The 23,140-nt window shown below is 33.1% G+C and overlaps 1 protein-coding gene across 3 annotated transcripts in view; it reads left to right on the forward strand.

The window, feature by feature from the left end:
• Lac1 (laccase 1) overlaps positions 1-23,140 on the forward strand; it is a 76,697-nt gene that overhangs the window by 29,804 nt on the left and 23,753 nt on the right. For 2 of the 3 annotated variants that reach the window (XM_074172832.1, XM_023163248.2), the window contains exons 2-4: positions 11,341-11,424; positions 17,664-17,929; positions 22,392-22,602. In XM_074172832.1, coding sequence (XP_074028933.1) covers positions 11,343-11,424; positions 17,664-17,929; positions 22,392-22,602 — 559 coding nt within the window. In that variant the 5' untranslated portion in view covers positions 11,341-11,342. Of the gene's footprint in view, positions 1-6,416; positions 6,585-11,340; positions 11,425-17,663; positions 17,930-22,391; positions 22,603-23,140 lie in introns of those variants that run through there. The other variant, XM_074172831.1, reaches the window with a different exon arrangement.

A 23,140-nucleotide genomic window follows, 5' to 3' on the forward strand; every position in this document is an offset into this window, starting at 1 on the left:
TAATCGTAGTACAAATAAATAATTATCGTTGTGGAGTGATAGAGAAAAGCATTTCAAATTACTGTCTTTTCTAGAGATGATATAATAATTAATTTCATATCGATGGATGACAAAAAAAAATTGATATCACCACATTATATGGTAGAATTTATCTTTCAGATATATATATCTGAAAAACTTTCGAATCCAGCTTTTTTGATAGTGAACAACAAAATTTCGCTTCAATAAGAACGATACTTAACGAATTGAGCAAGCTCCGATTGTAAACTTATATTTTTTGCAAAGAATATTCAGTGTACTCTATGGTTTTCATCCTTATTATCATTTTGAAACGAAAAAAAAGTTAAATACTGATCAGTTCATTCACCTAGACATTAGTAGGGTCAATGATCCACTGATGCAAATTCATATTATATTTTGATCTGAAAAGTTTGATTTTGCATTAACTATATCATTTTTCTGAAATCCGTAAACTCATTCTCGTGATGTAACTGATAACTCGAAATAATATATTTCATCAGGTTGCATGAAAATATTATTCATTGCATGAAATATATAATAGATAGGCGCAGTCGGTAGGATAATAATAATAAGTTTATAATAAGTTTAATAATAATAATAACTATTCTCAGTACAAGACATATTAACCTATCCTAACAAATGGCAGAATTCAACATCTATACACACACAAAGCATTTGTTTATAACAATTTTTCGAAGAATATCAAATAAAAATTTCAAAAAATCATTTTCATGTAGCTTCTAGCCATAAAAAACCGATCTCAAGTTTTTCATTGAATTCTCAAGTTTACTAACATAGGTCAGTTCAATATTTTTTTTTTAATGACTCACTGAATTAGACTCACGCTAGGCTATTATAGCCTGTTTTGTGATGTCTAAATCAGAATGTCATTCGTACAATTGTATGTCTTATGTAATTGTATTCAGATGGCATATGCAGTTCACTTACATTATTTATGATTATACATAAATATACATATCATTTTAAAATTCCAAAATTAACATTCGAAAGAGACTGGACAATTTGAACATTTCGATTGGGGTATAACCTAACCTCAAACTTGGTGTGGTATTATTGTAAGTTTCCGGTAGTGTATGTGAAATCATTGATTTCGAATAATGAATACATTTTTGGGAAACAATTTATTTTCTGAAAGATGACTTTTATAATGAGTATATGCATTTCTTCGAAATGTCATGATAAATTCAAAAGGTAGTTCTTTTTATCCCCACCGCTAGATGGGCGAAATGCTAAAGTGAACACAAAACACAAAAATGCACTATTATACTCAGAAAATAATTTTGAAACAATATATTCTAAAAATTAGCTTCAACATTTTGAAGTATTTTTTTTTTGGTTTCTGTCCAAGTCATCTTGAAGACGTGTTTAATATTTCACTCTGTGGAAAATTCACTCTATTCACTTCACTTCCTAATGGATGGAAATAAAAAATATATTCTGATTTCACAATAAATAGCGAAGAGCCATTAATGAATCAATTCAGAACGATGAACTAGCATGATTTTTTTCAACCTGACCATGAATTAAATAACTAATCAGTTACGACTATGCTTCTGCTAAGCAAACAGCACTTTCACAAATCGATGATTATCCTTGTTGAATGGTAAATATTGAACTATGTAAATTAAGCGTGTCTGAAAAAGTAATTAGTTCAATTTCTTCATTATTTCAATTGAGACTAATCGTGAAGGTATTTTGTTATATTTGGATGGTATACCGTTTTTGTGTTGATTCATAATATAAAAGAGAAATAATAGGTAGCTATTATTTTGAAATATTTTGTACAATAGTTTTCAAAATTGAAAATTCACTTTCATGAAATATCCTGCGTAATCATTGAAAGACACACAGTATTCTGAGTTTCACAATTACAGTAAATCAGATATGTTCAGCAGATATGTAGCAACAAATCGAAGTTCTTGAACAATATTGGTATTCAATAATATTTGATGAATGGTCAATGATTTTCTAAACTTCAAATATAATAAATACTAACTAAATATTAGTTGAGACTATTTCAGTCAACGAGTTGACTCCAAAACTTAACCTTTCAATATAAAATACAAGGTTTATGAAATACTGCAAGTTGTGGAATCGTAGGAAAATGCAAAGCACAACAGTTGACTACATTTTCTGATATCAAGAAGTAGTTTTGAAGTCTCGAGTGGATTTTTTCTGAACGTTCTCTTTACTGAGATCGTCTGTGAAGTGATATTGAATTCCATAGAGAGAAAAATCAATATTATTTAATCGTCATTTCGCAACATTTGTGAACTTCTCTGCATTGTCATTTTCCTCATCGTCACTACTTTCAGTAGTCGTAAAACTTTTATTGGTGACTTTGAGGACCAATCATTATTGTGATTATTGATTTTTCAAACGTAGAAAATATCTGTTGGGATATTGACACACATTTAACAAACATAAAATAGAGTAAACATTTCAATTCTAATTCAATAAAAAATGTTTTTCGGGAGATATTAGTTTTTGGCTTAAAGGTTTCGACTTTCTATTCCTCCATTATTATACAATAAATGTCAGACACTCCTAGAAAAAGGAGGAAAGTGAATAACTTTCTATTCTGAATAGTATTATAAATAGTAATAACATTTATTGATTGGTAATTGATTAACCTATTGATACTCTTTCAGATGGAGTCTTTTACCAGTTTGTATCTGGAAAAAATTTGTATGCATGATTTACACATTTTTGAGTTTGTTAATGGATTCAAGCACTTTCACATTATCACTATGATTTTCATATTCTGATTTTCTAGGTCGATTTTTTATTTCAATAATAACGCATCTCTTGTGATATGTGATGAAATTGAACTATTTTTAATAAAAATACACAACGTATTCAAGCAACATTTCATTGCGAACTTTTCACTGAACAGTTTACAAAACCACAACAAAATCCGTTTCACTATATAAAAGCTTATTCCTCAGGAAGAATGAACACGTTTCAGATAGCTATTGTAAAGTGAACCACGTTTTGCGGTTTTGAAAACTATTCAGTGGAAATTTCACAATAAGTTTCCAATTGAATGTCTCTAGTGATTTTATAAAAAAAATTGAATGGGAGAAAATTGCGTTAAGAACTCTACTATTATAATATTCCCTTTTCAATTAAGATATATTTTCATGTGGTACTATATAATTTCTGGAGAACTATTGTGAAAGGTAGATATAAGTATAATTGAAAACACAGGTAACCTTTTAATATAAAATATCCTTTATAAAACATAGAATTTTTTCTTAAAGTTTATATTTTCTTTAAAAGTGCTTGATTTTTGAGCAAGAAAGTTTTTGACTTTCTACTACTCCATCTTGATACAAAAGAATGTGGGAATCTTCCAAAGAAAGGAAGGAAGCAATCAATTTCAAAAGAAGTAACTCTATACATTAGAATAGAATAGAATAGGATAGGATAGGATAGGATGGGAGGGGATGGGATGGGATGGGATGGGATGGGATGGGATGGGATGGGATGGGATGGGATGGGATGGGATGGGATGGGATGGGATGGGATGGGATGGGATGGGATGGGATGGGATGGGATGGGATGGGATGGGATGGGATGGGATGGGATGGGATGGGATGGGATGGGATGGGATGGGATGGGATGGGATGGGATGGGATGGGATGGGATGGGATGGGATGGGATGGGATGGGATGGGATGGGATGGGATGGGATGGGATGGGATGGGATGGGATGGGATGGGATGGGATGGGATGGGATGGGATGGGATGGGATGGGATGGGATGGGATGGGATGGGATGGGAATGGGATGGGATGGGATGGGATGGGATGGGATGGGATGGGATGGGATGGGATGGGATGGGATGGGATGGGATGGGATGGGATGGGATGGGATGGGATGGGATGGGATGGGATGGGATGGGATGGGATGGGATGGGATGGGATGGGATGGGATGGGATGGGATGGGATGGGATGGGATGGGATGGGATGGGATGGGATGGGATGGGATGGGATGGGATGGGATAGGATAGGATAGGATAGGACAGAATAGAATAGAATAGAATAGAATAGAATAGAGTACAATAGAATTTATTCGTGCAATGCATATATTAATAGTGTTCGCATACGTCAAATGGGATACATTGTAGTATAAATTAAAAACAATGTAATACAGTACAGTTTGGTATCTCGAAAAAGGAAGACCTACGTGGAATACATAAATATTGTTATACAAGAGTATATCTATTATTAAACATGCAACAAATTAGTTGATGAGTCGGAATAATTAAAATATTCTTCTGATGTGTAAAGGGCATTTTGTAAAAAAATATTCTTAATTATCACTTTGAAATTGTTTATACTCATGTCCAAAGTCTGAAACTCATAAGGTAACACTTATATTTGTTTTGGCCTGGTATCATGGTAGTGTATGTCCTCCTTCTTAGTCACTTTATTTTCACCTACTGAATTCCTGACATAACACATTTATATATGAAGCAAGATCGCAGATTTAATATACGAAGATTTTAGAAAAGAGGTTTACAATGATCGTCATGTTCAGCCTGTGCCATAATTCTGACGACTTTTTTTGTAATTTAAATATTATATCTAGATGACATGATGAACTCCCTACTATCAGTCCATATGTCATTATTCTGTGAAAAATGGCAAAATAAGCTACTCCTAAGCAATCCGTTGTTATTATGTTGCTGAGTTGTCTTATCATGTATATAAACACGTGGATAAGCGCTTTGATAATTTGTGAATATGTGGAAAGCAATTCAAAGATGAGTCGAAATACACTCCGAGAAACTTGATTGGTTCATTATTTCAGGTATTTGTCCTCTCCAGTGATCCGGATGTCTCTTTAAATTTGCCTGTATTTGGGTTACATCAGGTGATATCCTTCGTGTTGAAGTTTCTCTAGCTTGTATTGTGTAGTATATTGAAAGTTAGGTCTTGTTATGTTGTGTTTTAACCTAACATTCAATATAATACACAATACAATACACTTTCAACACAAAAAACTATTATTTCAAAAATAAATAGTCTTTACATGTTATTTACATACATATTATTGAATATTTAACAGATTCTGTTTGTATTTTGTTCATTGCGTTGGTCTATTGAATAACTAAGGAATATCTTTCTACATACGTTCCACCAGTTAAGTTGCTATCATCAGGAGATGGTCTGAACTAATCATTTGCAATTAACTCACATCTGAGAAAGTGAATTTTCACTTTCACTTATTATAATAGTTCATCACTCATTATTTCGTTATAAAATATCCCAATAGGAAGACAAGAAGCTTTTTTTTACAAAACTAATCTTTCTTCAAATGAGTAATGTTGTTTCCACATTTCCCTTGCTACACTTTTCTTTTTTCAGATTTTTCAGAGTGACTTTCCAGAGCCTTTCTCCAAAAAATTCTAGATAAATTCTAGACGACTTTAGACATTTCTGATCTACCTTAGACTTCTCTGCTCTCTTCATATTTCAACAGAAATATGAATCGTTTGCTATTTGATACGAGATTGAATATATAGGAATATAGGAATTTTCGAAAAGGGAGGGTATATATAAAAAAAGAGTAGGATAGAGGATAGAGGATTTTTTCAATTTCTAACAGATCTTTGAATTACGTATGATAAACAAAGAAACATTACCATTCCTGAATGCGTTAGTTATAAGAAGTATAAAATAATACCAGTACTTGCGAACAGAATGCCTTCATTGCTACTACTTGTAAGCCTCCGAAAAACTTCCCAACGAATGTTAACTCCTGATTTTTTTTGAACGACGGTTTTGAAATCCTCTGTTATAATATATACCTCACATCGTAACAAGCAGTAATGTTCAGCTGTAAGGAATATCCTAGCAGCATTTCTGAATTTTCGCCTGACTACAGCTCAAGTGTCCTTGGAAAATCATTGTTTCATATTAGCAATAATCATCCAACAATAGGCATTATAAAAATTATGTGATATATTCGTTTATCAAATTTCTAATGATGTTCATTCAATGAATGTGAAAACAATGAACATGAAAACAAATCGATGTCATGATTTATTTTTCCTTTTTCACAAAAAGCACTTATTTTGTGAATAAGAGATGTTTTTGCATGCGAATGAAACCAATGAGAAAACAATTGCGAAAAGTAGTCGACTGAATTCTGTGCATGTTAATTACAGTTTTATCGAAAAAAATCCTTGTAAGACGAGTTTCTACCTTCATTTAGACGTTTTATTGTCCAAAACTACAACATAACATACGAGTATAACATGAAGATTTCTTAACCCAATGACTCAATATTACATAATCCAGGTGATTATGTGCCTAGCAAGGCAAATAGAGTAATTTATTCAGACTTTTACTAGCTATTCTCATTCAGAAGATGTCTAGAGATAAATTGCACAGTTGTTGTTAGTTTCGTGGATGGTCCAAAGTATGATATGTGCAATGTGATAAGTGAGTGAAATATTTGGAACTGGTTGAAGTTCACGACGCAAAATCATTTTTTCGGTTCCAAACTGATCGTATGTACTTGAAGTAACAGGTATGAAAAAAATGAAGAAATATTTTTTCAATGTATTATTGTCATGTTTGTTTTTCTGTCGACCATCTGTCGTCCGTTTACGACAACCCTCGAAATCAAAACAGGTGCGAGCTAAAGAATAACGAGGTCTTGCATTTTGATGTATGACTTCAAGCATACGTTGGAGACTACGTACTGAACGTATTGAGACTTGGACTCGAAACAACGTCCACATAGTGGTTATTTGATTGAGTAAATGAATCACCAATTCTAACCAACGTCTGACCTGTACTGTTATTTTCCAGAGTTTAAATATACGTTTGTTATGTCTAATCCTCTGGATTTTACATAAATAAGATGAATGAACAACTACAAATTTTAATGAAGTTTTACCTCAATGGATTGTTTCCTCAAATTAGTTCCAGATTCTTCTAGTCTAACACCTGATTTTTATTGCGATCACATTTTGCAGATCTATATCAGTTCGAAATAAAAACTTTGCGACTTTACACTCAGTCTTTCCTTAAAAAAAGTTGAGTTGGTTGAGGTTACCTACTTATGATTACAAGTACCCAGCTAGTTGAATGTCTACCAATAATATTTAAAATTTCTGTGTTCAAAAGGACTACTTGGTGTGATGGTTTATATCCATTGAATTATGTCTAAAAGCGAAAAATTTAATGTCATTTCTTTAAAATGGATTTTCATTGGGACTCAAAGGATATTTGCTACATAACCCCTTTCTATGACCTAGGACTCTTATGATGTTAAAGCATACTATTACCCATGATTTTAACGAAGTTAGAGTCATACCCGTGAATTTAACGAAGTTAGAGTCATGGGTTATAGATAAGAAAGAGGTTGTTGATGTGATAAAGTGGGAACAGTGGCCTTCCGACGAATTAATTTCAGCCTTTATCTATCGACATAACGTGCACCCTGGAAAGTACTTTTCGTAGCTCGTTGTTTCTAGTCATGGCATTCGAGTTTATGGACCAAATACCACTCACCATAGGGGTGTGAGAAGGTCTTCGAGTAATGATATCAGCATGGTTACGATTCACGAGTGACTATGGGAGTAATCGCGAAAAAGCCCGTCTGGTACACTTTTTTGCTTCCATAATATCAATAATATTTCTCCATTATTTTCTTGACGATGCACCCCTAGGAAAATCATACTTATTCTGATGTATAAAATTAGTCCAATCTAAAAGGTTACCACCAAAAATTGTAACCCAATCTGCCATCCAAATAACAAAATAAGTATATTGATAGCAGGATTCAAGTAATGTTTGGTCACCTCTGTAGGTAGCCTTACCAAAAGGTGGGGCTTTGAAACTGAATCCAACCAAAACTTGACCAGATATAAGCAACTGGAAATTCAGAATGACGAAAATTTCAACTATATTTCATTTCTCCAAAATTGCACCTAATAGGCTGAAATTTGGCATGAATATGTCATAAGCTTCATAACATAAATTGCAGGGATTTTTTTCATTAAGACAGAACTTTACGATCCTCAAAAAAAACATCGATGTTTAAAATTTTTCACTCTCAAAATGTCACTCAGAAGAGTATGTTATTTTTAAATAGTGTTTTTCGTAAATAATTTTGCAAATTTGCAATATAGTGGTTACACATGTTTTTGTAGCTGGAAAAACACACATTGAAAAAACATTATTCTAGCTTAATCTTGCCACTTGTTCATGAACATAACGCAAGTTATTTGCAAAAACTTCTCCCGGAATTATAGTGGTGCAAAAATAAAAAAATAGATGTTTGTGAAATTGAGATTTCGAAAAAGAAACTTCACGGATATAAAACCCCATTGGGACGTTTTCCAGGACGTCAATTTTAACGATACATTTTGCTCATTATTTGGGAAAATTTGCAATGTCTCGCAGATAATTGATTTTTTAAAACAATGTTTTCCAGTGGAGGACACGAAAAGATATTCGTTCTAAATTTGAGCCAAATAGTTGCGATTTTGGCGAAATGAATAATATTTGAAATTTCCGCCATTTCGAGTTTCAGCATGCTCATAGTTGGCCAAATGTCAGTCAGAATGGCGAAAATCCTATATCGGTTAAACTAAGAAGCCGTTGAAAGTCAGCATTGCCAAGCTAAAGAAACACACAGAACGAGGACGCTCAGGAGGAAATTCGAAGAAGACGCATGTTGTCCAACAACGCATTCAGCTTGTATTTTATTTTATTGTCGTTTTCATTTCAGGGTTTTTCCACCTAATATAATTATTATTTTCAGCTATTCATTTTAATTTTATTCTTTTAGAGATTTCAAATCATATCAGTATTATATTGGATACTGAAAGTCCGAAATAATGAAATTCATCTTTTTCTTTTTGGAAGAGCAACATTTTTGGGAAAGAAAGTTTTTGGCTTTCTACTACTCCATCTTGATACAAAAAAGAAGGATGAGCGAATCTTAAAAAGAAAGGAAGGAAGTAACTCTATACATTTTGTTTGAATTGTATCGTTAATAAACGAATTTCCGCTACTTGGCGGTTCAAAATCGCCATAGGCATATTGTGGGCTGAAAAGTGACTTCTCGAATTATCGATAGTTTAACGGCAGAACGCTAGATGATGGATAGAATAAGATTTTTCCTTCATGAATTTTTTCCTTATTCAGCGGTATTGTTTGTTCTACAGTTTTGGTTTTTTATATGTGTAAATTCATTTTAATTGAATTGATAGGGTGAAAACAATACTTCTCAATTCACCCAACACTAGCATTCAATGCTAACAGCTGTTTCGACACACTGTATTACCTTCTAACCTAGGTATATGATGTCATCTCCTTAAGTACTAAAAGTTGCGTCGGTGTTATTTTCTACTGTATCAGACAAAACATGTATTCTCATTTCGGGAATACCTCAATCAAAAATGTTTTATTCAGTAGATTGACAGACGAGGCCTTATTGATTGGCTAGCAAGATCACTACGTTCAACCCCATTGGACAATTTTCTCTAGGGTTGTCTAAGAAGTGAAGTTCATTTCAATGAACTCAAAAATACCGTAAGGTTAAAGAAAACAATTTACCAAGTAATTCGCCAAATCTCCTCAAGCCCTGATCCATTTTTTCTTCGGATTATGGCATGTTTTGGTCTTTGAAGGACAGCATTTTGTGAATTTATTTTGATTTGCTGAATTATCGTGATGTTGTTTTTAATTTGCATGAATTTTGGATTTTTCTCAATTTCTCATTCAATACCTTTTTGTCAGTGTCTTCATTATTTACCAAAATAATTATGTCCTTTTTTGTTGTGTTCAGTGCAACAAATCTATCAGTCGAGATATTTTCCAAGTTGGGGTGTTACCCTTTGATAATTATGGTTGAAGGGGATCAAAAATTATTTGACATAATGATTTTGAAATGAAAATCGACGCGCACAACTTTTTTTTTATTTACGTCAACGATTTGGTAGATTCCATCCCTTACTTCTATAAGAGATGGAGTCTCTGTATGATTTAAGTTGAAAAAATTAGCTCCAGCTTCATTCTAAATACATTTATTATCAATATTCAACGAAAGTCATTTTTTGTGGAGGAAAAATCAGTTTTTTATCGACCTTTTTTTTTGGGTATTTGCTACCTTCCACAATCTGAAAAATATAAAAATTATAATGGAGAACTTTATACAAGGGTAGCAGGGCAAACTTTTTAGTTTACCCCGATAAGTTACTGCGTAAAAATCAAAGTATTTTTCACAAAGAAATTTCTTCTATTTATCAGTAACTTGTCGTATTTAACAATTTTGCCTAACAAAAAAAAATTATTAAGAAATAATACTTATCTTTTACGTTTCGGAGGCCAAAATCTGCCTCCGTCTTCAGAAATTGATAAAAAATTCGAATATATTCGCAGTTATCCCTTTCTTGATAGCTTATTCTTTTACTTCTTTGACAGATGTCAAAGAAGTTTTGAAATATGAAATTATGTCAAAGTTGTTGATTGACAACTGAAACATTCGATGTAATACAAGGTACCCTCCGATATCAGTTTGTTGCCATTTCGCCACTATCCAAAGTTTTCTTCAAGATGGGTAGCCAAGTACGGTCTATTTCTAAGGAGCTATTCAATATACAATTCTCTCCAGGCATGATAATATACGCTGATTCTTTTAGCTTACGTCTCTTAGAATGAGGCTCATTGGTAATCATTCTTGTCCTATTCCATTCCACCCTAATATTTTTCAGATTGTGGAAGGTAACAAATATCCAAAAAAAAGGTCGATAAAAAAAAATTTATTATCAATTCCGTAACGAATTACTTTTCAAGGTACATAATGATACTGATGATGCAAATATCATGTTGGAAATGTCCTGTCCTAACAAAATATATACAATGAAAAAATAAAAAGAAAATCTATTCGATGAACATCAATCTGCTCAATTTTAAAAAACATTTTGATAAACTGTAAATAATGTGAAAGGCAGTATATAACCATATCTAAACCAGAATGATGAGGATTTTTAAAGAGTAAATCACTCGATTTTCATTTCACTGTCTCGTTATATTTTTGTAAAATTTCCATTTTTTATCCTCCTAGAATTTTTTCAACTCAAAGTTTTTTTATTAGATTTATTTATTTCACTTTCATTGTTTCCATTACAATATGAATAATTTATTTTGTAAAAAAAAATAATTTTTATAATGTGAACTTCACGAAAAATTTTTTAGAAGACTTTTCAGAAATAGCAAAAAAATTCGAATGAAAAAACTCCACAAATTATCACTTTTCCATTTATTTTCAGATATGTTTGTAGCTATAGTGATAGTCCTGCTACGGTGCATCATCACAACACGAGGAAATGTCATTTATAGCCATGAAACAAGTGGTAAGTCCAACGACAACAAGCCAATTAGTATCTTACTCAACTTCTTAATTAACAATTTCAATGAGTCCCATTGTTTTCAGAGAGATATTTGAATAGTCAATACAAATAATGATCGCGTAACCTCAGACATTCTCTTCTTTGATTTTTCCTTGAAAATTAATATTTACTAATGCAATATGGACCAAAACTGTTCCTTCAACCAAATTGAAGAAAATGGAAAACTACTTGTCCTAAAAAGATTAGAAAAATTCTCTGAAAGAAATGCAGAACGCAGTCCTGCTCTTTACGTGTTTGGAATTCGTTTTTCAGACAAGGTATTTGAAATACTTTCTTTCAATCTATATCATATTTACGAAAAATTTCACATTATTTTTCAATATCGAATTAGAAGTTGAAAACTGTCGTGGAAGAATGATTTGTTGAATTTCCATGACTACATGTTACGTATCAAATATGAAATGCGAACGGTAGCTAAATTTGAAATACGAATTTCAGCCCTAATGTCAATAGGTTTGTAACAACAAGCATGACAATAAATTTTTAATGAAATATGCGGTCACGAGGGTACTTGGAAATTGTCAACAACATTCTGGTATTCGACGAAATTGGATTGTTTGATTTTGACGAGCTATCATAACTGATATTTCTAGAATTCGTAACAATTCCAAATAGTGAAGGGTGGAAAAAGGTTCAGACTGAAACTGAAAGCAATGGATTGCTTATTATTCGAATAGTTTTTATTCTTATCGTCTTTTGAACGTTTCAAAATTATGAAGGTATAAACCAGAATGGTTTGAGAACTCGCTCTCAAACCATTCTTTGGCATGCAACCACAAGTTCCCGAATCTAAATGACACGGATATTTTGCACTATGCAAGGAAAGGTTGGAAACTCAATTATTCGGAATCCTTGGAACTTCACAAGCATAAACATTGCGGGTGCAACCTGTTAAATGATCAAATCGATTTAGTTTACTCACCGGTTTTCAAATTAGCATATCCACATTGTCACTAGTTAACAAAATTCAGATACTCAATCAAGCTAAGTACCTCTATTATCACCTACAGTGGTGTTATATCAGAGCTAATGTAATCAATCATTTTTAGTTTAATGTGTAACTTTGGAAATTTTCTTATAGGACCAAACTGCAGTAACGTTAGTTACAAATAAAAGTGGTAAGAAACATATGAAGTTTCAATTCTATTTTCTTCATTATGATTTCCTACCGCACGAAGTAACGGCTATATCCATCAATTTCCTGGTTTTTTACTATTTCATCATCATACAGAAAATGTTGATAACTTCCGGAAAAAGAAAGAAAGCAATTAAGTTCGAAATAAACTCTTTGAAAGATGTGTAGATCATGCATAGAGGTTACTTCTAAATACGAACTGAAAGAAAAAGCTATCCCGAAATAATTACCATCACATGAATTACACTAACATTTTCGAAACAACTTTGAAACAATATTGAATTATACGAAAGTCACTTTTTCCCATTCAGTTTGTATTCCAAACATTCGTTATGGAATTGAATCAGATATCATTCATAGAAATGTTACCCAGTATAGTATACGAAAGAGTTATGATATGAAATTTCACTCACATTGAAAAGGAGGGCTTTTTTCCAGTTTGTATCTGAAAGTAACTTCCATGCACGATTCACACATCTTTGTGAATAGTTTTTCGAACTTAATTGCTTTCTTCCTTCCTTCGGAAGTTTGATACATTTTTCTATTCAGGTGGAAATCTAGTAATGGCTACAATTAGTGATTTTTTTATTTTTTCAACTTGGTACACTCGTCACGAAAATCTGTTAACAATTTCATCTATTTAGCATGTTCAGTTTGTTGTTGAGAAGCAAAAAAATAAGAAGTGTTTTGCGTGTTTGGCGATTTTCTGCTACCAAAAAAATGGATTGAATAATTTGCTTCGAATTTTGTGTGAAAAATGGAATTTAGTCAAAGGCGATGCTGCGACGAAAGGGCACCCTGTATCTCGAAGGTTCCGTAGAGACAGCTGATAGGCTCAGTATCATTCATCCTCTCGGCACGGATACACACACCTTAGGATTAGGCCATCGTTGGAATGTCATTGGGGAATAACAGAATCACAAGTGATTCTGTCATTCTCGTATCCAGCGGGGCTACGTGAAAGTAGGCATCCGATGGCCGATTTGCTCAACCCCCACATCCCAAGCCAATGCACTCGCCAAAAACAGCATGCACAGTGTGGTTCAGGCAGTGAAAGATGAACAATGACAGCCAACCCGCCCAGTCAATAAGGAATATTAAGTGCCGCTTGCGAGAAGTAATACCGGTATTGTGGACAAACAATTCATGGCTTCTGTACCACGATAATGCACCTGCTCATTAGTCTTTGCTCGTTCGTAGTTTTTGACCAAAAATACCACTATAATCATATCTCAGACACCAGCGACTTTTTTATTTCTCAAGATTAAAGAGATCCAAGAAATGGCGTCGTTTTGCGACGATTCTGGAGATGAAAATCGAATCGCTGAGAGAGCTCAATGACATACCAAAAAGAGCGTATAGGAACTGCTTTGTATACCCCCTCTCAATTCAAACAGTATTTTCAAAAGTTTCGAATGATAACAACACCAGGCTTTCAAAAAAACAATTGGTATACGATGATTTTCACTATAAATATTAACGATATAACCCTTTGTGTCAGCACCGATATTATTTGTATAAATGTTATTATATCCAAAGAAGCCATTATAAATTACAATCCAACATAATTCTTCATAATTGAAAGTAACATACTTGAGTAATTGAATTACCGATTTTTTAATAAAACTCTCACACTCTCATTCTTGATAAACTAGCTTAAGTTTTCTCAAATATGACAATGAATCAATCCTTGAAATCAGTGTTATCACTACATAAATTATTATTAGTTACGTATTACTAACGTGGAGATATAGTTGACAAATTTGTTCGACAAAATGGAATTCCGAATATACCTACCATTTTTCTGTTTCTTCTGTCATTAACAGATAGAACATTCAGTTCAATAATTTCAGAGGAAGCAATTCACAAATTGAAAAAAAATGGCTCATCCACTTGCAGTCTTTTTTGAGCTAAAGTATTCATTTCCAAAATATTCAGAATTTCCAAATATTTTTAATACCCTCTGAATTATTAAAAGCCTAGAATTTAATGGAATCCTAGTGGAATCCCGGTCGAAAATTCTAGATCTTACTAGAGCATAGTATATGATCTTTACACGAAGTCTTCAGCTGCCTAACATTTCAGAAGCTTCCTATAAAGTTTTTGTAATGTGATAATTATTGAAGGCAACTTGTTGTCAATTACAATTGAAGACCAAAGTGGATAAAGGTGTTTTGTGACATTTTTGGAAAAATTGATTTTATTTATTTTTTGAGCCCCCAGGTTCTAATCTAACTTTTTATAAGGTAATACATAAATAAAACTACATATTTAAAAAAACTGCCAGTTGATAAAAGTGGTATGTCGCATAGCATACTCACCGTTTAGTGTATAAAAGTGTCATGTCACAAATCTAGGACATAACACCTTTTTTTCGTAAAAAACGTACACGGTTGTTTGGTAAGCACGAGTTGTGTTGCAGTGACATGTCAATTTTGAGGGTATGTTTCATGAATTGCGTGCATCGTATCTCCACATGATTTTGAAGAATTAGTGAGTTGATTTGTGTTTTATATTTTGAGTATAATGGAGAGTAGAGGAAAACATTCTTAGAATATTGTGTGAAAATCAAAAGTTGAATTCTGTGAAGAAAGGTAAGATTTTGAATACCTAGTTTTTCAAGTGTTATAATTTGAAATAATACAATATTGTTTGTATACGTACAATGCAGTTCGAATACTATAAACATTCAACAAAAATGTACAAAAAGTGAGCATAGTGAGCAGCTTTTTCAAGGGAGTACACAAAAGCCATCCACTTCAAAAGGCTTGATATACTATTTCATTCCAGATAGTACTAAAAAAAACCTTTAATTTTAAATATAGCATAAAGCGACGAGCAGGAATGCGTATCATTTAGTGACGAATTTTTTACTTCAGATAATTCGAATTATTCTAGTAAAGATTCAGATTTTGATGATGATTATAAAAAAGGTAATGACAATATTTTTTGACAAAAAACTAATAATAAAAGTACTCCAGATAATGTAGACGTATAAAATGAATTGAACGAAGTTCATGTATCTGAAATTGAAAATGAGATCAACACTTGTGAAAATGAAAATATTGCCCACCAACAGTTGTATCTATGTTACTGGCGAAGGAGAAATGACGTACAGTGTTAAATCACAGAAACACTATTCATGCAGTTTTTATCCCCATTACTTGAAGTAACGCAGATACACCATATGTACATAAACGAGTGTAAAAAACTTGAAGACATGTATTTGGTCAAATTGTATCGTCATATATTTAAAACAAGATTTAACTTTTAATTTGGTCACCCCAAGAGCGATGCGTGTAGCGTATGCGATGCCGATACTGCTGATCACCTACACCTTTGCTTTCGAATCTCGAAAAATTGAAAGGCAAAACCCACTTTCCAACAAAAACATAGTCTACATCACTATGGATTCGCAACAAATTATGCCTGTGTCCAAGCTATCAACCTCAAAAGCATTTTATTTAAGTCAAATGTGGCTATACAATTTTGGGATACACTGTATTACCTATTTGGGACAGAAATCATACTTCTTCACGTGGATTGAGGATGTAGCCAATAGAGCCAATAAAGCAATAAAATTGCAAGTTGTCTTTTTCGGTTTTGTAAAATGCTCAAGAAAAATTATCCAGAAACAAATCATTTGATTGTATGGTCTGATTCGTGTTCCGGACAGAATAATAATATATGAATATTAAATTTTAAATTGCTTTTTTAAATAATTGATCACAACTTCCCGAAAGTAGATCATGATTCTGATAGGGAATTTGGCCGTATCGAGAAAGTTATTAGGAAATATCAAAGCATTTTTATACCTAACCATTATCGTGACATTATGAAATCATCAAGTACAAAAATTAGTATTTGTGTAAACATGGAAAACTTTTTCTATAATTTCGAAGAGATCCCAGAAAAACTATATTTATTTAGAAAGCGAAAGAATAGTCTAAATGACAAAACTAACCTTTGGGATGATGTAAAATGGATTAAAGTGAACGAATTTGGCTACTATTATTATATAACATGTTTTCTTGATTATACACCATTTCGTCCAGTTGATTTAAATAAAAAAGGTACTTCACAGAAGTGAAGTAAAACCAACTAGATCCACACAGAAAACAGGCGGTTTAACTTGAGGAGGAATACAGGTGGATTTACGAGGACATTTTGAAAAACAACCCATTTAATAAAAACCGCAAGCTAAAAGCAAAAATGAAACAAAAAAGTTCAAATTCAAGATAGTTTATTACTATTTACTCAAAACGTCAGTTTTATGACATAACACCTTTATCCACTTAGGTCTTCAATTCCTAAATCATTGATGAAGGAGTTCTATTGATTCTATGAGTGGAATCAATGTTATAACCTTAACGACGATATATCTTTTGAAGCTAGGTCCAAGGGAAGTGGTAATCAAAGAAAAACATTCAGCTCATACAAATAGAAATTGTTTGTTTTTAATTGAACAATAGCTCGAGGACACGGCAATTGAAAATGCATTTTACTTCCTTTCTTGATGTATTGGAGTGTTTCTCCTATTAGAACAAAAATAGCCATTTTATAATTTCATGCTCATTTTTTCGAACACACATAGGATATTGAGAAATTGTTACCATATATACAGATGAAAATATTGAGAAATTGAGAAACGTAGGTGAGTTGAGTCTCATCGTAAACGACGAGCCAGAGAATATTATTATATCATACAAAACAAAACTGAATGGTTTGACCAAACGTTTTTTTAAAAAAGTGTTTTCTCAGTTTTGGTGTAAGGGAACAAACAGTATTTTCGCAGAACTCACTCCATCTATAGATACCGAATATAACTTGTTCGATTGATAAAATTACGTACGTTTATATTGAAAAGATCTTGAATATGAATATAGGGAAATATTTCAATCCGAGAAATGCCCCATTTTTCAATTGTTAGTTTTGATTCCAAAATTGGTCAACTTCTCCAGACAATTTTTTTGGTGTTTTTGTGCAGAACAGATTAGTTTTGACGATATTATTGAACGTGAATTGCATTTATTTTTATACATTCCAGAAACCGACAGAAACCTCACAGAATTCCATGTGGAATATGTTCTATTGGACAATACTCAAGTATGTAAAAGATCATGTGTTAAAGGTGCTTCTCCAATGATATGCAGGTATCATTTCGAAGTGGAGTGGTATCATTCTCTTAGTAAAGCATGTTACAACTGCCCTTTCAACATAACTGACTGCTTTCGACCCCATTGTATACCTGGTGACGGAACACGAAGAGGGGTGGTGACCGTCAATAGAAAACTGCCAGGACCTGCTATTGAGGTGAGAATATTTTCACATTTTTTAGACTCTTGCCAAAACAGATCTCGGAGAACGAAGTCAAATAAATCTCAAATAAACTACCTCCTTTTTGAGAACAGTGTTCTACACTCTTCTTTCAGCAAGATCACCTGTGTCTTCATTATGGTGTTTTCTGCTGCTTGTGTTTTTGTCCTGATTCTGATGATGATGTATTTCGGGGTAATTTTTCTTCTCAGGCACTTCATTTTCAGTTTAAAGTAGTATGTGGCTTGTCTAGCTGTAGGCACTTGCTTTTATCAATGAATTGATGGATGTAGCCGTTACTACTGGGTAGAAGATCATCATGAAAATTAAGAAATAAAACTTCCTCTGTTTTTATACCACAATATATTACAATAAAGAAGTTTGCGAGTGTCCTTATAGGACGAAACTGCAGTAACGTTAGTTTCAAATACGAGTGGTATAAAAGCATAGAAAGTTTCATTTCACAATTTTCATGATGATCTTCCACCACATAGTAACGGCTACATTCAACAATTTATTGAAAAAAGCAAGTACAGTTCAGATTTTCTATTTTTTCAAGCAACTAGTTTTGACGAAATGACTTATGAGCATCGCAGTTAGTATTGACTGATATATCAGGTCAAAAATCCAATCGAAAGTTTATTGAATTGAATCAGTTCGAAAAGAGCAGTAGATTGACTAATTATTTTTTATACATCTCAGTAATCTATATCACAGTTCTCGAAAACCATCATATCTTTTTGAAAAACTTTCAATCTGAGCTCTATGGCAGAACACCATCTCCATTCTCCTGCATAGTACCACACTCCTCCTCAGTCAAAATCATCTTCCCCATAAAACAATATGTAACAAGATTGCTGACAACTTGAAAACGCAAAGTGATATGGGTTTCAAAATGAAAATGAAAACCCGTACTCACTGAAACCTTTCAAACTCAAATTTCAATCTTATCTCTCATATCTAAAGTTTTCTTTCATCAGTCAACTCTGTACAACTTTGTTTTTATTCTCGTTATACTCTCTCGTTATATAGATCTTGATCATTCCTCTCAGACAAATCGACTCGATATACTGTGAATTACTATCAATTATTTTCTTAATATCTGGTAGTTTTAAAATTTTTGCATGTGTATTTTCCTTCTCTGGGTTGAATAACTACCACTCAACCTAGAGATAAAAACAACGTTCTACTGTCTAATGCTAGATGATTGTTTGATAAAATAAATAATAATTATTATTTTTTACGGGTTGACAAAGAATGTAAAAATATTACCCAATTGTTTTTTCCTGGTCGATTTGTCAATAAACTCTTTGTCTGTTCAAAAAATAAGGTGAATTTTCATGTTTGTCAAAAAGTACTCATTTATTCATCAATTATTTCTCCCAGCGATTCGGTTTTTATCTCAATCGTCGCAAATCGCCTTCCGTTCATGGGCCCCTTCAATCTTGAGAACTAGAAAAAGTCGCAAGGTAGCCAAATCTGGTGAATACGGTGGCTCAGACATGATTACGGTATTGTTTTTGGAAAAAGCAATGACCAGTGAGCAGGTGCTTTATCCTGATGCAAAATCCATGAATTGTGTTTCCACAATATCGGACTTTTTCTTTGCATTGCTTCTCGCAAGCGCCGCATAACTTTGACACTCAATCGAAATTAACCGAAATTATCCGAAAATAACAATTTTATCAAACAAAAAACTGGAATTACAAAGAAATAACATACAAGCAACAACTAAACAAATAGAAATTGGAATATTAATAAAAGCTGAAAAATTAAAAATATTATTAACAGAAAATTAAAAATTGAAATTGAAAGATTTCAAACCAAGTTATGTCACGACGTTTCGATTGTTAGTATCCACAATCGTCTTAGGGTGATAACTGGACTTATTCCTCCGAAATCTGACTATTTATAGGTCATTCGAGTGCTTTCACCTATCCCCTCTTCACCCTTTCCGCTTCATTTGTTTTGGCGGGAGATGACCATTTGGCGGGAGTTGGTCGTTTTTCGCTAGATTAGAGGTTTCCATATGTTACGTATCTCTTCGCTAGCTTGACTGAATGCATTGTTGGACAACATATACGCGGCTTCTTTGAATTTTCTCCTAAACCAGTTTTCCTCTTTGTGGATGATTTCAGCTTGAGCCCACTTGATGTTATGTTGATGAGTCCAAACATGCTCTACTATCCCGAATTTGCTGGTTTCTCCTCGCTCTGTGTGTTTCTTGTGCTCAGAAATGTGAACTTTCATTGACCTCTTACTTTCACCGATGTATGATTCTCCACACTCACAGGGTATCCGGTAAATGCAATTATGGAATCGCAGTCCGCGTTTAGTGGCCTGGTGTTCGTGAGGCTGCTACGGATTGTGTTCCCAGATCTGAAGTAGGTCCTGATGTTATACTTCGACCCAATCCGTCTTATCCTTTCCGATAATCCTCTGATGTAGGGAAGTATAAGTACTGGTTGTGGCGGCTTCTCTTACTTGTGGAGTTCTTGCTGTCTTCTAGCTAAAGCCTGTTCTACCATCACTCTGGAGTATTCATTCCGTTGGAGGTCATTTTTGATGATGCCTAGTTTTTTTAATTCAAAGAAGCCGCGTATATGTTGTCCAACAACACATTTAGTCAAGTTGACGTAGAGATACGTAACATATGGAAACTTCTAATCAAGCGAAAAACGACCAATTCCCGATAAACTGTCAGCTCCTGCTGAAACCAATGAAGCGGAGAGAGGGAAGAGGGGATAGGTGAAAGCACTCGAATGACTTATAAATAGTCAGATCTCGGAGGAATAAGTCCAGTTTTCACCCGAAGATGATTGTGGATACTAACAATCGAAACGCCGTGACATAACTTGGTTTGAAATCTTTTAATTTTTATTTTCCATTTTCTGTTAATATTATTTTTTATTTTTTTATTTTTCAGCTTTTATCAATATTTCAATTTCCATTTGTTTGGTTGTTGCTTTGTTATTTCTTTGTGATTTCAGTTTTTGTTTTTTGTTCAATAAAATTGTTATTTTCGGTTAATCTTTTCAATTTTTTTGATTTCTTTTTAGTTTCTAAAAAACTGCATGGCATGAGCCAACCGATATGCGTACATCCTCAAGAACTTCTCTAATAGTGGTTCGACGATTCTTCATAACAATTTTCTTCACTTTCCCAACATTTTAATCGATTGTTAATGTGCTAATGTTCTTCTTCCTTTTGAGTATTATATTCTTAAGAACTTGTTCTGTATTGTCCATAAAATACGAACGGTATCTGCAGCTAAGGACTTCGTTATACAGCCCTATTTTGTTCAAGTGTCTTGCGAAAGGTCAATGTCTAGTTTAAAATATAAATAAATAATTTGTTTGGATTTCGATGGGAATAAGAATGAAATGGCAATTTCTGTGTGTCTAAATGGAGAAAATCCTAAAAAAGCTCCTCACTGAATACCTGACCTGATTCAATTTGCCATCATTCTTGGAATCGATATACTGAAGGATTATCAATATAATCACCATTCATTTCGAAACGAAGAAAATAAACGGCAATTCCATACGTTGTATACTTAGTACAGTTTGATATTCGTTTATTGGATGTAAAGCTATGGTAACTGCGAGAATCTAAATACTAGCGTTAATTTCATCATTACAAACCTCAGATCACTCAGAAGACATTTAGTGAACACGATGTTAGGTTTTGAGAAAAAGTACTTCATTACTTTCCTTTCAAAAATGTACAATACAGTGTGCGAAACCGAAAATGAAGCAGATCGAATATTTCCAAAACAAATTTGTTGAGAAAACAAAAATAAGTCGATCTTCAATTCAAGGAGGACATCGTAACCTCGACTACCATATCTCCTCTCCAGCTCCCTTGGTGACCAAATTCTTTGAATTTAAACAGGGATAATACTGAATGTAATACATCATTGAGAAGAATAACTGCATAATGATCATTTTCCAACTTTTCATTTTGGCGCCCCTTTGCAAGGAAATTAGTGTGATCAAGTTAGCCGCAGAATTTCTTCAAAATGTCAGAAAACGTTTCGTACACATGCATGACAGTTCGTGCATCTACTATGAATTAATGTAGTTTGGAAATATAGAAATTATGCACCCATTTTTTTTTTCATGTAATTTGAGTTCAATTTTTCAATTATTATTCATCTTTTTATGACTTGTTCACATTATCTTCCAAACGATGTATCATAATTTGAAATATGGATGATTTATCATACTTCATTCAAATTATAAGTGTGATTGTCACCAAGAATCGAGGAAAAAGTTATAACAGTTGAAGTTATGAGAGGAAGATGTTTCCCTTTAATCAAAAATCGATATGTGTTTGCACTTCTCTCTCAACAAATGTGAATTGAAGATATTTGATATGTTTCGTTTCTGGTACGGCACACTCTGTATATCATCCGGTCGATTGACTATAGTATTTGACGATAAGAAATATTTTCAAGGTTTGTCAACATGATATTGTAGTAGTTGATGTCCAGAACAAAATGGGAAGCGAAGCGACAACCATGCACTGGCATGGACAACACCAAAGAGAAACACCCTACATGGATGGAGTCCCATACGTAACGCAATGTCCTATTCTACCTCATAATACATTCAGGTACACCTTCAAGGCTGAACAAGCTGGAACACACTTTTGGCACTCGCATATAGGTAAGTAACGTGTTTTCTGACGTTAAATCAACATTTATTATCAGATGATGAACTAACCTTATATATAAGACGGAAGGCAAGACACTCAATAACCTTCATATTTGTATTATTTCTTGGACCAGGATGGACCCTGGCGAATAGAAATGATGTAATCAATGATTTAAATTATAATAATAGAATAGAATATTAAGTCAAAGATATAGATACAAAATATGAATGGAACTTTGTCATCACCTTTTATGTTTGTAATCCGTTTAAACAACAACAAGGCCAACAAGGGGATAGGTGAAAGCACTCGAATGACCTATAAATAGTCAGATTTCGGAGGAATAAGTCCAGTTATCACCCGAAGATGATTGTGGATACTAACAATCAAAACGTCGTGACTTTACTTGGTTTGAAATCTTTCAATTTTTATTTTTCTGTTAATAATATTTTTAATTTTTCAGCTTTTATTAATATTTCAATTTCTATTTGTTTGGTTGTTGCTTGTATGTTATTTCTTTGTAACAAGGCCAATATTTGGCCCCTGTTGTGT

Source organism: Leptinotarsa decemlineata, unplaced genomic scaffold (assembly GCF_025532065.1).
Source record: "Leptinotarsa decemlineata unplaced genomic scaffold, Ldec_3_MD MMD2_tig00000199_RagTag_RagTag, whole genome shotgun sequence".
NCBI lineage: Eukaryota > Metazoa > Arthropoda > Insecta > Coleoptera > Chrysomelidae > Leptinotarsa > Leptinotarsa decemlineata.